We start from the raw sequence: 15,308 nt of genomic DNA on the forward strand, positions 1-15,308 counted from the left end.
TCTGTCTATAATTGAGTCAGCATATCCTTTCTTCTTAGAAAGTGTCATGATATGACATCTTTATTGTTCTGTGATGATTATATAATATTTGTTTCTGTTAAGGTCAACAATCTCAAATGATTTCTATACTGAAATGAGACACCTGATTATCTTTTTTTCTTTTACTTCAAGTCCAATTTTAGTTCCAGAGAAGGAAGTGTTGTCTGAAACATTTGAACAAGTTTTTCTTTTTCTCTTACTCCAGGAAGATCACGTAACAACAAATACTTAAGGTTTCTGCAAATAGAGGGAAAAAAAAATTCACTTCAATTTGGCCTTATTCTTATAGCATTAAAAATAAACTTAATTTATTGACTTTTAGGAAAGTTTACTCACAGAATATATTTATGCTACCCTGGATCTTCAAACTGACTTTTGGAACAGTATTCTTAAATGAAATTCATGCTAGGAACTAAGCCAGGCTTTGGAAACTTTAGTTGTTCTGAATTACATCAATATTTCTCAGTGAATCTTTCCAAATACTATATGTAGATTATGGCAAAGAACTGCCGTGTATGTGAAATATGAAATTTGAATCTTAATTCAAAAAAGGAAAACATTAGGAAGGTTCTTAAAGGAGCTCACGTTTCTATTAGAAGATGAAGCCTTGAAGCCTCAATAATGTAAGACACAAACAATCCAGTACTTCTGGTTTTAACGTTTAAAACTTCTCAAACTTCCTGTGACATTGAGGTTATTGGCAGGTGTGTTACACATTAAAGCGGAAGCACATTGAGGATTGAAAATCTAAACAATGGCTCACTGAAACAGGAATTTGATTAAACAAACATAAATTCTCCATTAATCTGATAAGACTCAGAATTCTGCAATTTGAGAATTAAAAATTCCTTATTAGTATTATCTGTTTTTGCATTTGGAATTGGGTGATTGCTATTGCAGTGGGTTGGGTTGGTGGCAGAAGTGGGCCAAGGACACCTTCCTGACTAATGGATGCTTGCTTTTGAAATGCAGTATAGAGTCAGACAGTGTCCTAGGCCCCAGGTACAGAAAGGTGAATATTTCAAGGTTTTTGGTCTCAAGCAACTTAATTATAGAGTTAAATGCTGATGGGCATATACCAGATGCCATAAGAATACCAAGAACATGGGGGAAATTTCTTTAAATGATGAAGAGTAATAGTAGCAGCTAATAGAGTGTCTACTATGGCAGGTACCATGCTAGTTGCTTTATGTAGATTTAATTTTTATAAAAGCATGCCCCTAAAAAATACAATATTACCTTAATGTATGCAGGTTGATAATTTTAACCATTTTGAAGAAATGTAGATAAAAGTTAATTCATTTTCTTAAATTATACTGTGCCGGTTTGAATGTATTGTGTCCCCCAAATGCCATTATCTTTGTGGTCTTGTGGGGCAGACATTTTGGTGCTGGTTAGATTTGCTTGGAATGTGCCCCACCCAGCTGTGGGTGATGATTTTGATGAGATGTTCCCATAGAGGCGTGGCCCCGCCCATTCAGGGTGGGCCTTGATCAGTGGAGCTATATAAATGAGCTGACTCAAAGAGAGGGAACTGAGTGCAGCTAGGAGTGATGTTTTGAAGAGGAGCAAGCTTGCTAGAGAGGAACATCCTGGGAGAAAGCCATTTTGAGGCCAGAGCTTTGGAGCAGACGCCAGCTGCCTTCCTAGCTAGCAGAGGTTTTCCGGACGCTATTGGCCATCCTCCGGTGAAGGTACCCGATTGCTGAGGTGTTACCTTGGATGCTTTGTGGCCTCAAGACTGTAACTGTGTAGCGAAATAAACCCCCGTTTTATAAAAGCCTATCCATCTCTGGTGTTTTGCATTCTGCAGCATTAGCAAACTAGAACATATACTTTTCAAAACTAAAAATAAAGATACCATCCCTGAATTGTTTTAAATCCTGATTATTCATCTTAACATCATCAGTTTCCATTTTGGCTTTGACCACCTACCTTAAGTGATGCAAAGCAATGATGCCTTTGTCTGTGATATTCCCACAGGAAATTATTTCCATTTCCAACATGCTTCTTTGTAAATTTTCAATTTGACTAAGCCTCTCCAAACACTCATCCTCGATATAATGACACTTGCATAGCTTTATTTTTTGAACATGCTGTAGGCCCTCTGTGGGGGGAAAAGTGCAATTTAAGAATCTGCTTTAATATTAAGGTGACCAACTGTCTTGGTTTGCCTGGGGCTGTCCTTGTTTTAGCAGTGAAACTTCCCTGTCCTGGGAAACCTCTCAGTCCCAGGAAAACTGGTACTATTGGTTACCCTATTAACTGAACAGAATAATCACTGTAGAAGTTGTGCTGATGCATTACATATTAAAGCATTCTTCAATCAGATGTTCATGCATTGGAGGAAAAAAATGCCCAAATAAGGGGAAGCTGTATGCATATAATTATTTCTACATTATTGAGGGTTTCTCAGTGGCAGAAGTTTGGCAAAGATATCAAAGGCCTTGAATTTGAAGTCAAACTACAGACTAAAGGCATGCATAGACAAGCTTAGAAAAGTGTTGTGGGTTGAACTGTGCCCCCCAAAAAAGATATGCTGAAGTCTTAGGCCCCAGGACCTATGAATGTGACCTTATTTGGAAATAGGATTTTTTTTGTTTTGTTTTTTGTTTTTTTTTTTCAGATATAATCAAGTGAAAATAAGGTCACACTGGGTTAGAGTAGACCCTAAATCCAATGACTGGTATCCTTACAAGAAGGCCATGTGAACAGAGACACAGACACAGAGAGAGGGGAGAATGCCATTTGACAACAGAGGCAGAGATTGGAGTGACATATTTGCAAGTCAAGAAATGCCAAGGATTGCCAGCAACCACTCAAAGTTAGGAGAGAGGCATGGAACAAATTCCCTCTCAGAGGCTCCAGAGGGAGCATAGCCCTCCTGACACCTTGATTTCAGATGTCCAGCTTGCAGAAATGTGAGAGAACACATTTCTGTTGTTTTAAGCCACCCAGTTTGTGGCACTATTATAGCAGTCCTAGAAAACTAATACATGAAGAGAGGAAGGAGAGGAAAGTGTTTGTAACCTCTATTTAATTTGAAAATAAATACCAAACACAGGAATAAATAAACTGGAGTGTACTGAAGTGGTCAAAAAAGAATATGATAGTGAGTCAACTCCAAAAAAATGGTCACTGGAGGGCACCTGTATTTCACATAAGTAAAATGGTAGGGTAGTTACCCATGTGATCAAATCCAATGCTCATGATACAAGAGTGGGTGGCATCAATCGCTTGAATCTTGTATTTATCCAGAGGGCCTGTTGGGAGGTGGTTGTAGTCCTTCTGCCACTTCTCCTGGCCCTGGTATCGCACCATCGCCCCACAGCGCAGCAGCCACTCAGAGGCCGCCCTGTCGGGGCCAACGGCCCTGATGCGCTCATGATCCACTCTGTTGGCAACAGAACAAAAGCAGATTTGCTTTTTTCTTTCTTTCTTTCTTTCTTTTTTTAAGAGTAAGCAGGTAGAAAATTTATTAGATACACATGTGAGAGGACATCTTTAAGTTTAAGCCGACATGTGGGCACTGTCCCAAGAAAACGGCAATGTGGGGCCATTTGCTTTCATAGATTAGCTTTACTTACTCCCCCTTCCCCTTCTTTGTTCAGAGCTCCTTCTCCTACCCTCCCTTCTCTCTTCTCTCCAGGGTGGTGCCTGGTGGCAGACAGTGCATTTGGGTGGGTAGGCTGGCATGGGGTGTTTCCTGTAAGCAGGTAGCCCCCAGGCAGGGGGTTTGTGCTGGACAGGCCCTCCTGGGCCTCCCGAACTTGATTAACCATCCTTGCTCAAGGGCTCCTTCACAGGCTCTTCTCTCCCCTCTCCCTGTCCTAGCCTGTCCCAACTTCCCCCTAGATTCGCTTTTACTATAATCATTAGCTTCTTAACTATGTTTTCCAACATAAATACAGAGCAGGAACAACATTTCATTTCAAATGACTGAGGAGAGAGATAAGTATGATAGTGAGATCCAGGCAAAAAAGAACATACTGTAACTCTATCTGCTACTTTTTTTGTTTTTGTTTCCAAGTGAACTTTATCAAGGTATATTATTTTTATATAAGATTATCAGGGAGGCATGAGTCCTCATTGATTCCTATGTAGCACACTGCTTGACATCAGGAGGCTCTCAGTAACTGTGTATTGAATGAAGGACAATTGGTTATCTTTTATGCTTAATGACTAAGGATTTAAAAGGGAATAATTTTGAAACTATGTTCAAATTAATCTCATCAAATGATATTTTTTAATTTCCACACATGCCTTTTTCTCTGGTTAGTGGTCATAATGCTATACTAAGCAACGAGGTTAGTTTCATCAGTCTCAGATACTCCTCAGCATGTCACCTGCTGCTTTTTAAAAAACCTGAGTTGGCTACCTACATTCCTTAAGAAGCCATAGAATAAAGTATCTTAAAATTACATTTATTGATATTTTCTGATTTTAAATGTAACAAATGTTCATTGTGTACAACTTGAAAAACATCAAAAAGGTCAAATAAGAAAAGAAAAATCACTGAAATCTTGCAACCCAAAGAGCCACAGCTATTACTTTAGAATCAATTTTTCTAGTCTTGTTTCCATGTTTGTGTGTATGTTGTATTTGTTTTTAAACAAGATTAGGAGCATACTGCATATATTGTTTCAAAAACATTTGAAATACAAGAAATAACTAAACTAGCTATTGGGAATTCATCTAGCTGTAATAATACCCACATTTCTTCACTTTAGTTAGAGTAACTTACTTATTAAACACAGCATTCAACCAGCCCCAGAAGTATCTGGAGTCACATGACCATGGGAGTTTCTTTAAGTTTAAGCCGCCCAACTGCTGGGAAATTTTTCCAAACAGCATCACTTGATCTAGACACACAAAATAGCACTTATATTAGATCATCAGCTGACAATCAGAGTCCCATACATATAGTAACTTACTTCATATCTTCAGTCAATGCTTTTGTGCTGATAAAGCTGATGACTCACTTGTCATTCAGCAATTATTGAGCAAGTCAGGTCCTGTCTCTCGTTCTCAGTTTCTCTGGCTGTCAAAATGAGGAGTTGGACTGGATGGTCTCTAAGTTTCCTTCCAGACTTACATTAAGTTTCATTGTTCAACTCTCAATTGGAGTCTGTCTGCAGTTTGCCACCTTGTGTCCATTCAGGCAATGCAACTACAAATTTGCTGAAACTAGCTCCACTCCCAAACTACATTTCTAGTATCAGAATGACAAACTAAAATCACTTAGGGAACATTCTTGAGCTTTTCCATCTCTCCTGCCTGCCACAAAGCTGCATGCCATGGTCACAGAAGGCCACAGCAAATGAATTCTTTCCAATCTCTAATACCCTTAGCTGATCTCTAAACATCATTTCAATTTAGCAAATATTTTATGAACACCTACTGTGAACATGCACTTTGCTCAGCTCTGCCGTGATCCAGATATAAACAAACCATAGTCTAGATCTTAAGATGCTTATATCCAGGAAGGAGATGAGACATGAAAACACACCTAATGACTAAGCTATGAGTAGTGTCATTGGAACAGTACAAAGAACTGTGCAAGGGCAGCTGGGAAAGACTGGGCAAGTAACTTTACCTCTCTGATCCTTGGTTTTCTCATTTGTAAAATTAGATGATTTGCTCAGATTGTTTCCAGCTGGAAAAATCTATGACCATGATTTGCTCAGATTATTGAACTGGGTCTCAATCTGATTTATCTCAATTCATGGTTCTCTACTCATGTGTCAGGTGTGTGTACGGGGGTGGGTGGGTAGGGGAACAAAGGTAAGTGAAACTTAGTCTCTGCCTTTGAGGAGCTGACAATCTAGTACAGGAAGGAGTGGGCTAAGACAAGTTATTGAGTAGTCAAAGTAAATGACAGAACCTGATAAATGCCTCAAAAGTGTTACAAATAAGGATAGAGAGGATTTTAGCACACAAAGATGCTGAGAAAGGGTATTTCAGGTTATGAGCTGAGGTGGGAACATTTAAGGCATGTTGTAGCATGAAAAGAGAGCTCAGTGATTTGCACAGTCAGGTCATGAAAGGTCTCACATGCTCAGCCAGGGAATTTGGACTATATTCTGCAAGGAGTTGGGAATCACTAAGATTAAAACAGCATTGACATTGTTAGAACTACACTTCAGGACTGTTATTCAGATAGTAGTGTTAGGACCAGGGGTTAACAGAATAGGGCAAACGACCAACAAGGGCTTGAACTACATGTAGCCAAACAAAAGGGGCAGAGTGGGGTGAGCATGGGAGTGACATTTCAGAGTTAGTTACCATATGTACCATATGACTCAGTAAGTGAGGTGTAGGGGCAAAAGTCTGAAGAGTTGAAGATAAAACAAAGGGTTTGGTCCTAGACCACTGGTAGGATAGTGATACCATTAACAAAATCAAGTCCAGGAGGGCAGAGTTGTGGGTTCATGTTTTTATATTCTGAATGTGAAGTGTTGGAGATGACCAAGTCGTTGGAATCAGAGACACAAAACGTAAGAGCTGGAAGTGACCTAGACCAATCCTCTCATGGTGTAGAAATGGGGAAACTGAAGCCCTGATATTAAGTAACTTACCAACACCCTAAATCCTTTCTGGAAAAAAGATGGGGTATTAATAAATGCATTTGTTTAAAGGGACTTGCCCAACTTTCATGGCTAATTAGTGGCAGGGCTAAAACTTGATCCCAGTTCTCTCTCTTGCCATTCTAAGACTCTTTATTAAATTATTGGATGGTTCCAGAACTCAGGAGAGAGAAGAGAATTAGAAAGAGGCCATGATGAGTGGTAGCTGCCTTAGAGCTGAGGAAATGACTTAAGGATGCTGAGGTTATAGAAAAATAAGAGATGAGACCTGAGGACAGAACCCTAGGATCACCCATTACCCTCTTCATCCCTTTTCCACCATCACTCCCCTTCACTACTGCAAGACCCTCCCCCTGCTACCTCCTCTGATATTCTCAACCCTATCCAGCTTTTTGCTAACACTCTCTCCACTTGTGCCCACCTCTAATAACTCCAGTCATTGCTAATCTCATTAACAAGTCTGAGCTTTCCTCCTACCTGTGCTGTTCTCTTCTTACCTTCTCCCTCAGTCCTGTCTGTGGAAATCTTATCCATCCCCAAAACCTCAGTCAAAGGCCATCACCACTCATTCATTCATTCACTCACTCACTCAATAAATATTTATTGAATGTCTGCTACATTAGTGCAGGAGTTGCAAAGGTAAAGCAAAAAAATAAAACAATGAAGGAGAGAAAGACATGGTTTCAAATGTCCTCATAGAATGTATAACCTAATGAAGAAGACAGATAAATAACAATGCAACATGGTATCTAAGGGGTATGAATAAGTGCAATGAGGACCTGCAGACGGGACAAAGGGAAAAACGTCACATTGGAGGTAACTTTTGAGATGGATCTTGAAGGATGATCAAGACTTTCCAATTGGGAAGAAAACTGAAAAGTATGCAGAGTAAAAGGAAAAACAAGGATCACATTTTATTCATTTCCATTTTTCTCAGCAGTGAACAGTGCCATCCCCCAAAGCAAGGGATTAATAAATATTTGTTAATTAATAGTCTTCAGTGGTTAAAATATGTCCATGAAGAGAGGTAAAACCAGAGGAACTGTTATTAGGCAGGTAAAGTAGAATAGTCTGTGAAATCTGAAGTACTATTACTTGATTGATTATGGCCTATCTTACAATTCTGTTTGGAAAGGCCAAATTTACTTCAGCTGTGATCTCTAAAAATCACTAATCTATTTAAACTAATTTAAACATGAAAGTTAAATTTCTATTTGTCAATAAAGGAAAAAAATAAATAGGTGAGTTTTTACATTCTCAACTGCTACTTTGCTAGTTGATTTTTGGAATTATTCTTACTTGAATCCAAGCAGCTACCCCTGGGCCTGCTTTCTATAGGGAAGCAGGAGCCCTCTAGTGGCAAGTTAGTGAATTTAGCTTGAATGAATTGGAAGAGTTAAAAGCAAGTTGTGAAATAAAGCTACCAGTTGACTACTGTGATAAATAATCTAAGAATTAACATTGTTGGAGGGAAAAAAAACCCACAACAAAACCTTCTTACTGTAAGAACATGGCTTAGATCCACAAGTTTTGTAACAGATGTTTCTGAAAGTTGCAATTATGTGACTTTGAGGCCATATCTCTGATGTGTTACTGAAAATAGGATATCATACAGTGTTTTCTGAGTAGGTTTGATTCAGAGTTTTCCTGTTTGCATAAAAATAATCAATTTTTTAAAGTAGAAGTCCCGATTTTACATATTAGATGTAAATACTTAGGCTGGTTATTTAGAGTGATGGTCAAAGATAAACCAGGTACCATTTAAATTTGGTGGCTGTCAAAAAAGACTGAACTAGAGTACTAGTTTATGATGATGGTAAAATGTGGAGAGAGGGATGCAGTGGCATCAGAATGAGAGAGTTGTTTTTCCAAATGGGATTGGGATGGATAGGGAGTAGAGGGAGTGGCAGTAAAGCAGAGACAATTTTATAAAAAGAGCATGTATATTGTGAGCTTTTTCACCCTTGGTAAACTAAGAAACGTATGCCCCAAATCACATAGTAATGAAGAAAGCCACTAACATGGGCCCAAGTGGCCCATGAAAGTCTGACTATAGCCCTTCAAGATGCATAATTCTATAGTCGGCCTAGCAACAAATCAACTACATTCTCTGCAAATAACCATCTCCACTGCACACTTATCAGAAAGGTTAAAATAAAAAATAGTGACAATACCAAATGCTGGAGAGGATGAGGGGAAATTGGATAACTCATACATCATTGGTGGGATTGTAAAATGCTGCAGCCACTCTGGAAAAAGTGTATGGCACTTTCTTACAAAACTAAGCATGCACTGAACATATGACCAAACAATGCTGCACTTCTGGGCATTTATCCTAGGGAAATAAAAGTTTACATTCACACAAAAACCTGTACATGAACGAACAATGGTTTTACTCCCAACAGTCAAGCCCCAGAAACAACCCAGATGTCCTTCAATGGGGGAATAGTAAAATTGTACCTCCTCAATAGGAAATACTACTCAACCACCAGGATGACTCTCCAGAGAATTATTCAAGTAAACAAAAGCCAATTCCAAAAGGTTATATACTGTTTGATTCCATTTATATAACATCTTGACATGAAAACATTTTAGAAAGGAAAGACAGATTAGTGGTTGCTAGGACTGGGGAGGGGCCCTCAGAGGGAGGGAGGTGGGTATGCTTTATAAAAGGCCAACCCCCAGAATCCCTGTAGTTTTGGAACTGTGCTGTATCTTACTGTGGTGGTGGAGACACAAACTTACACATATAAAAAAATTGTAAAGAATTAAATACACTGGCCAGTACAAGTAAAACTTGAGAAATCTAAATAAGATCAGAAGATTGTATCAATGTCAATATCCTGACTGTGATATTGTACTAAAGCATGATGTTATCATTGGGGGAGAATGGGTGAATCTACAACTGTCTCAAAATAAGTTTAATTTTAAAAGTAACTGTTTTTTCATTTGTGACAGAACAAGCAGGTAGCTTTCTACATTGTGTTTTCATAAATAAAGCAAAAGTCAACAATAGTCCAAGTGTAGAACCATTTAGAAATAACAAAGGCCATCATTTACCAAGGACTTCACTGTGCTAAACACCTAAAAAGTCTTATCTCATGTAATCTGGTCAGTATCCCTGTGAGGGAGACACTGCTATTACCCCTAGTTCACAGAAGAGGGGCTAAGGAAAAGAGGTGGAACAACTTCCTCAAGTCATCTTGCTAATGAGTGGAACCAAGATTCAAATGGACAAGTAGAGTCTTTCTAGCAATACTGTTACAGGCATACCTCACTTTATTGCGCTTTGCAGATATTGTTTTTCATAAGTTGAAGGTTTCTGGCAACCCTGCATTGAGCAAGTCTATCTGTCATTTTTCCAACAGCATACGCTCACTTCATGTCTCTGTGTCGTGTTTTTGGTAATTCTCACATTATTTCAAACTTTTTTATTACTATTAAATCTGTTACAGTGATTTGCGATCAGTGATCTTTGATACTACTATTGTAGTTTTCTGGCACCACAAATCGTGCCCAAATAAGATGGCAAATTTACTTGATAAATGTTGTGTGTGTTCTGACTGTTCCACCAGCCAGCCGTTCCTATCTCTCTCCCTTTCCTTGGGCCTCCCGATTCTCTGAGACACAACAATACTGAAATTGGGCAAATTACTAACCCTAAGATGGCCTCTAAGTGTTCAAGTGAAAGGAAGAGTTGAATGTCTCTCACTTTAAAAGCTAGAAATTATTAACCTTAGTAAGGAAGGCATGTTGAAAGCTGAAAAGGGCTGAAAGGTAGGCCTCCTGCACCAGTTAGCCAAGTTGTGAATGCAAAGGAAAAGTTCTTGAAGGAAATGATAAGTATTACTCCAGTGAAGAGACAAATGATAAGAAAGCCAAACCACCTTATTGCTGATATGGAGAAAGTTTTAGTGGTCTGGATAGATCTAACCAGCCACAACATTCCCTTAAGTCAAAGACCGATCCAGAGCAAAGCCCTAATTCTCTTCAATTCTATGAAGGCTGAGAGATAAAGAAGCTGCAGAAGAAAAGTTTGAAAAGCAGAGGTTAGTTCACGAGGTTTAAGGAAAGAAGCTGTCTCCATAACATTAAAATACAAGGAGAAGCAGCAAATGCTGATGTAGAAGCTGCAGCAAGTTATCCAGAGGATCTAGCTAAGATCATTGATGAAAGTGGCTTCTATTGGAAAAAGATCTCATCTAGTACTTTCATAGCCACAGAGAAGTCAATGCCTGTCTTCAAATCTTCAAAGGACAGGTTGACTCTCTTATTAGGGGCTAAGGCAGCTGGTGACTTTAAATTGAAGCTAATGCTCATTTACCATTCCAAAAATCCTAGGGCCCTTAAGAATTAGGCTAAATCTGTTCTGTCAATGCCCTATAAATGGAACAACAAAGCCTGGAACGCAGCACATGTTTACAACATGTTTACTACTTTAAGCCCACTGTTGAGACTCACTGCTCAGGAAAAAAAGATTCCTTTCAAAATATTATTGCTCATTGACAATGTACCTGGTCACCTGTGAACCTACTGGAGTTGTACAATAAGATGAATGTTGTTTTCAAGCCTATTAACACAATATCCATTCTGCAGCCCTGGATCAAGGAGTCATTTGAATTTCAAGTCTTCTTATAGAAGAAGCACATTGTGTTTAAGGCTATAGACTCCATAGATAGTGATTCCTCCAATGGATATGGGTAAGGTAAATTGAAAGCCTTCTGGAAAGGATTCAGAATTCTAGATGCCACTGAGAAGATTCGTGATTCATGGGAGGCAGTCAACATGTCAACATGAACAGGAGTTTGGAAGAAGTTGATTCCAACCCTTATGAATGACTGTGAGGAATTCAAGATTTCAGTGGAAGAGGTAACTGTAGATGTGGTGGAAATAGGATGAGAACTAGAATTAGAAGTGGAGCCTGCAGATGTGGCTGAATTGCTGTAATCTCATGATAAAACTTTAACAGATGAGGAGTTGCTTCTTGTGGATCAGCAACGACAATGATTTTTTGAGATGGAAACTACTCCCAGTGAAGACGGTGTGAACATTGCTGAAATGACAACAAACTTAGTCGATACAGCAACAGCAGGGTTTGAGAGTACTGATTCCAATTTCAAAAGAAGTTCTACCGTGGATAGGATGCTACCAAACAGCATTGTATGCTACAGAGAAATCTCTCCTGAAAGCATCCTATACAGCAAACTTCACTATTGTCTTATTTTAAGAAATGGCTATAGCCACACTCCAAACTTATGCAACCACCACCTTGATCAGTCAGCAGCCATCAACCTCAGGCAAGAACTTCCACTAGTAAAGACTGTAATTCACTGAAGGTTCAGATGATGAACAGTTTTTAGTAATAAAGCATGTTTAATAAGTATATTTAATATATACAGCAGATACAATGCTATTGCATACTTAATAGACTACAGTATAGCATAAACATAACTTTTATATGCACCAGGAAACCAAAAAATTCATGTGATTCACTTTACTAGGTGGTTTGAAACCGGGCCTGCAATATATCCCTCTGAAGTATGTGTATATCAATCTGTTTTTGTTCTGTTCAGCTGTCCTGACCTTAAAAATTAAAAACTTCCCTCAAGCACAGACAAAAGTTAAGGGTTAGAGTTAAACAACTGGGGCAGTAGTACAGAACCATGTAATTTTACAAAGTCAGGTCTTTTTGAGATCACTTAGCCCACCTCTCTCATTTTACAGATAAGGAACCAGGGATGAAGTGATACGTACAGCATAGTTAAGTCGCTAGCCCCAGGTCTACTCAACGTATCTTAAACTTTATCTCAGTCCAACACTTAAAAAAGGACCCAAATTCAAAAGATGGTAGAGGCCAGGCTGTCTGGTTCTGCTAGTACTCCAGCGCCCAGCTGAGTACAGAACAGGAGATATTTACAGGACGAATAAATGAATGACCACCACCAGGAGCCCCAATAAAAGCTCAGAAGATTGCAGGCTGTCAGGCGTTGCCTTGACGAAGAAGCCCCACCATTCCAAGCTAGGGCCAGAGAGGAGACGCCCCACGGTGGGTACCCTCCAGAGGGGGTACGGTGAGTACCCCGCTGGAGTGAGCGCCCCAGTGGGTAACCTCCGGAGGGGGCTGGGTTGGAGACGCAGGTGCCCAGCAGAGGGACGAAAGGAGACCGCTGGGCCCGCCCAAACAGGACTTTTCACTATAATCACGCCCGGACTTTGTTCCGCGGACCTAAGGCTGCCCGGCGGTGAAGGTCAAAGACGGGCAACTTGGCTGGCCACGTATTCGTCAGCCCAGCGACGGAGCAGGGAACACCGCACAGCGTAACCCAACCCTAGGCCTGCTCCGCCGGAGCCTAGCTCTTCTACTCACAGCGTCAGAGGGAGGGAACGAGCGAACGTCCCCCACGTCTACGGCGGCGGCAACTTGCCCTTCGACCTCAGCCGCGCGCCCTTCCATTGGCCGCCAGTGGCCGCTCCCACGTGTGGCAAAGGCGGGCGCCTCATTGGCCTCGGCCTGGGGGCGGGGCTAATGCACGCCTAGACTCGGGGAGACCGAGGCTCACGTGGTCGCCAGTAGTGGCTGAAGGAGGGGAGGGGATGCAGGCGGTGCTGCCCAGGCTGCGCCACTTGAGTGGCGCTTGCGGGCGGGCCCGTGGGGGCTTCTCCGAGGGCTTCCCTGGGGCTTGCGGGCAGGCTCGGGGGAGGTCCTGGCCGTTAAGTGTAAGTTCCCGCTGTGGCTGTAGTGCCAGCACCAGGTGAGTGGCCGCTGGCCCGCCCCCGCCACCATGCTGCTTCTGTTCTCTTAGGTGGCTTGTGCCGGACCGATGCCACAGCTTGTACTTCCCTCTCTCGGGAATGAGAGAAGATCGGGGTCCTTTGGAGGTTCATTCCCTGTATTTGTGTGCCAGCGGAAAAGAATAGGATAGGAGAGGCAGCCTTGAGTATAAAGGTCAAGAGTAGTTCTGGATTTGAAGACAGCTCCTCCACTTACAAGTCAACTCGAGGCTGGTTATTTAACCTGTTTAAGGGCCCATTTGGGATTAGGATCCTAGGCTGTCTCTAGGTGGATCTTTTTGAGAATTAAATGACCTAGTGCACTATGTTTCTTCGGAGATCTGGAACCAGTCTTAAATCAGTAAGTTTCTGGAGTTGCCCTGTGAGAAGCAGCTCATTTGCTAAACCAAAGCTTGCAGAATTCATTGTCCTGTGATTTGAAGTTTGGAGGTCACGTTTGAAACCACTGTCTCTGCCCTCTGTAGAGGGAACAGTTTGTGCGAAGGCTCTAAGGCTGGAAATCTCTTGGCTAGTTCAAGGATTAGAAGTGGGCAATAGGAGTGTGGCTGGAGCTTTAGTGGACTGGAGATGGTGCGGAATGAGGCCTGAGAGGGATGACATCCGGCAGAGTTTTTATTGTGTTTTTACCAGACATTGGATTTTGTACTAAGAGCCATGGGAAGGTTTTAAAGGGTTTTAAGAAAGAGTTTGAATGTCGATTTTTCAACAGTTGACTGGCTGCTGTGTGTTAGTGGATTGGAGGGACATTAGAGTGGAATAGTAGTTACAAGGTTTGTGGTTGATTGTGGAATATGTAAACAATTATTTTGCAAAGCTTTTCTTAGGGGAAGAGATGTAGGGTTAGTGAAGGTTTTGTTTTTACTTTTCATTTTGAAATAATTGTAAATCCACAGGAATTTGCAAAATTACAGAATTCAGTGTACCTTTCACTGGTTTCCCCCAATGCTAACACCTTTTCTAACTATACAACAATATGAAAACCAGGGAATTGATAATGGTACAATTCACAGACCTGTCAGATTTCACCAGTTTTACATTCACTCGTGTGTGTGTGTGTGTGTGTGTGTGTGTGTGTGTGTGTAGTTCTGTGCAATTTAATCTTATGTGTAGATTTGTTAAACTACTCCCACAATTAAGATACAGAAATGTTCTGCACCACAAAAATATTACCCTTTGTATTCACACTCCACTTCTCCATCTTCCCTGAAGCTTAGCAACCACTAATGTTCTTGCTCTCCATAGTTTTGTCATTTTGAGAATGTTATATAAGTGGCATCACCCAGTATGTAACTTTTCATTCAGCATAATGCCCTTGAAATCCATCAAAGTTGTTGCATGTATCAATAGAGCATTCCTTTTTATTACTGAATAGTATTCCATGATATGGATGTATCATAGTTTATTCACTCATTGAAGGACATTTGGGTTGTTTCTATTTTTTTACTGTTATGAATAAAGCTGCTATGAAACTCATATATAGGTTTTTGTGTGAATATGTTTTCATTTCTCTGGGGTAGATGTCCTAAGAGTCCAATTGCTGAGTCATGTAGTAAGTACATGTTTAATATTTTATGACACTGCCATATTCTTTTCCAGAGGGGCTGTACTGTTTTACATTCCCATCAACAATGGATGAGTGATCCAATTTCTCCTCAACCCCTCTAGCGTTTAATGTCATCACTTTTTTATTTTAGCCATTCTGATAGTATGTGATGATGTATCATTGTGATTTCTTAATTTGCATTTCCCTAATGGCTAATGATGTTGAACATCTTTTCATGTGCTTATTTGCCGTCCATATATCCTCTTTGGTAAAATATCTATTCATATCTTTTAACCATTTTTTAATGGATTGTTGTTTTGAGACTTCTGTATATATTCTAGATATGA

The 15,308-nt window shown here is 40.4% G+C and overlaps 2 protein-coding genes across 5 annotated transcripts in view; one reads left to right on the top strand and one right to left on the bottom strand.

Annotated features, from left to right (window-relative positions):
• Positions 1–159: 159 nt before the first annotated feature.
• On the bottom strand, positions 160–13,069 carry DMAC2L (distal membrane arm assembly complex 2 like). Of its 2 annotated transcripts, none has more exons than XM_037832768.1 (5): positions 12,994–13,069; positions 4,784–4,901; positions 3,225–3,433; positions 1,975–2,146; positions 160–276 (listed from the first exon to the last, which is right to left on the bottom strand). In XM_037832768.1, the coding sequence occupies exons 2-5, from the start codon at positions 4,891–4,893 to the stop codon at positions 162–164; spliced, it is 606 nt and encodes a 201-aa protein (XP_037688696.1). In that variant the 5' UTR covers positions 4,894–4,901; positions 12,994–13,069; the 3' UTR covers positions 160–161. The 2 variants fall into 2 exon arrangements, with proteins under 2 accessions (XP_037688696.1, XP_037688697.1); XM_037832769.1 differs by lacking the exon at positions 12,994–13,069 and adding an exon at positions 12,853–12,988.
• Positions 13,070–13,181: 112 nt separating this feature from the next.
• Positions 13,182–15,308, top strand: part of L2HGDH (L-2-hydroxyglutarate dehydrogenase) — a 106,806-nt gene continuing 104,679 nt past the window's right edge. For all 3 annotated transcript variants that reach the window (XM_037832770.1, XM_037832772.1, XM_037832771.1), the window contains exon 1: positions 13,182–13,378. In XM_037832770.1, coding sequence (XP_037688698.1) covers positions 13,221–13,378 — 158 coding nt within the window. In that variant the 5' untranslated portion in view covers positions 13,182–13,220. The remainder of the gene's footprint in view (positions 13,379–15,308) is intronic.

This window comes from Choloepus didactylus, chromosome 4, assembly GCF_015220235.1.
Source record: "Choloepus didactylus isolate mChoDid1 chromosome 4, mChoDid1.pri, whole genome shotgun sequence".
NCBI lineage: Eukaryota > Metazoa > Chordata > Mammalia > Pilosa > Megalonychidae > Choloepus > Choloepus didactylus.

Excerpts from the sequence above, each read along its gene's own strand:
- DMAC2L (XM_037832768.1), bottom strand. The coding sequence starts at position 4,893 with ATGCTGTTTGGAAAAATTTCCCAGCAGTTGGGCGGCTTAAACTTAAAG. Across the intron at positions 3,434-4,783 it reads TTGAATGCTGTGTTTAATAA|AGTGGATCATGAGCGCATCA; the intron begins GTAAGTTACTCT and ends TGTTGCCAACAG. Across the intron at positions 2,147-3,224 it reads CATTGGATTTGATCACATGG|AGGGCCTACAGCATGTTCAA; the intron begins GTAACTACCCTA and ends TTCCCCCCACAG.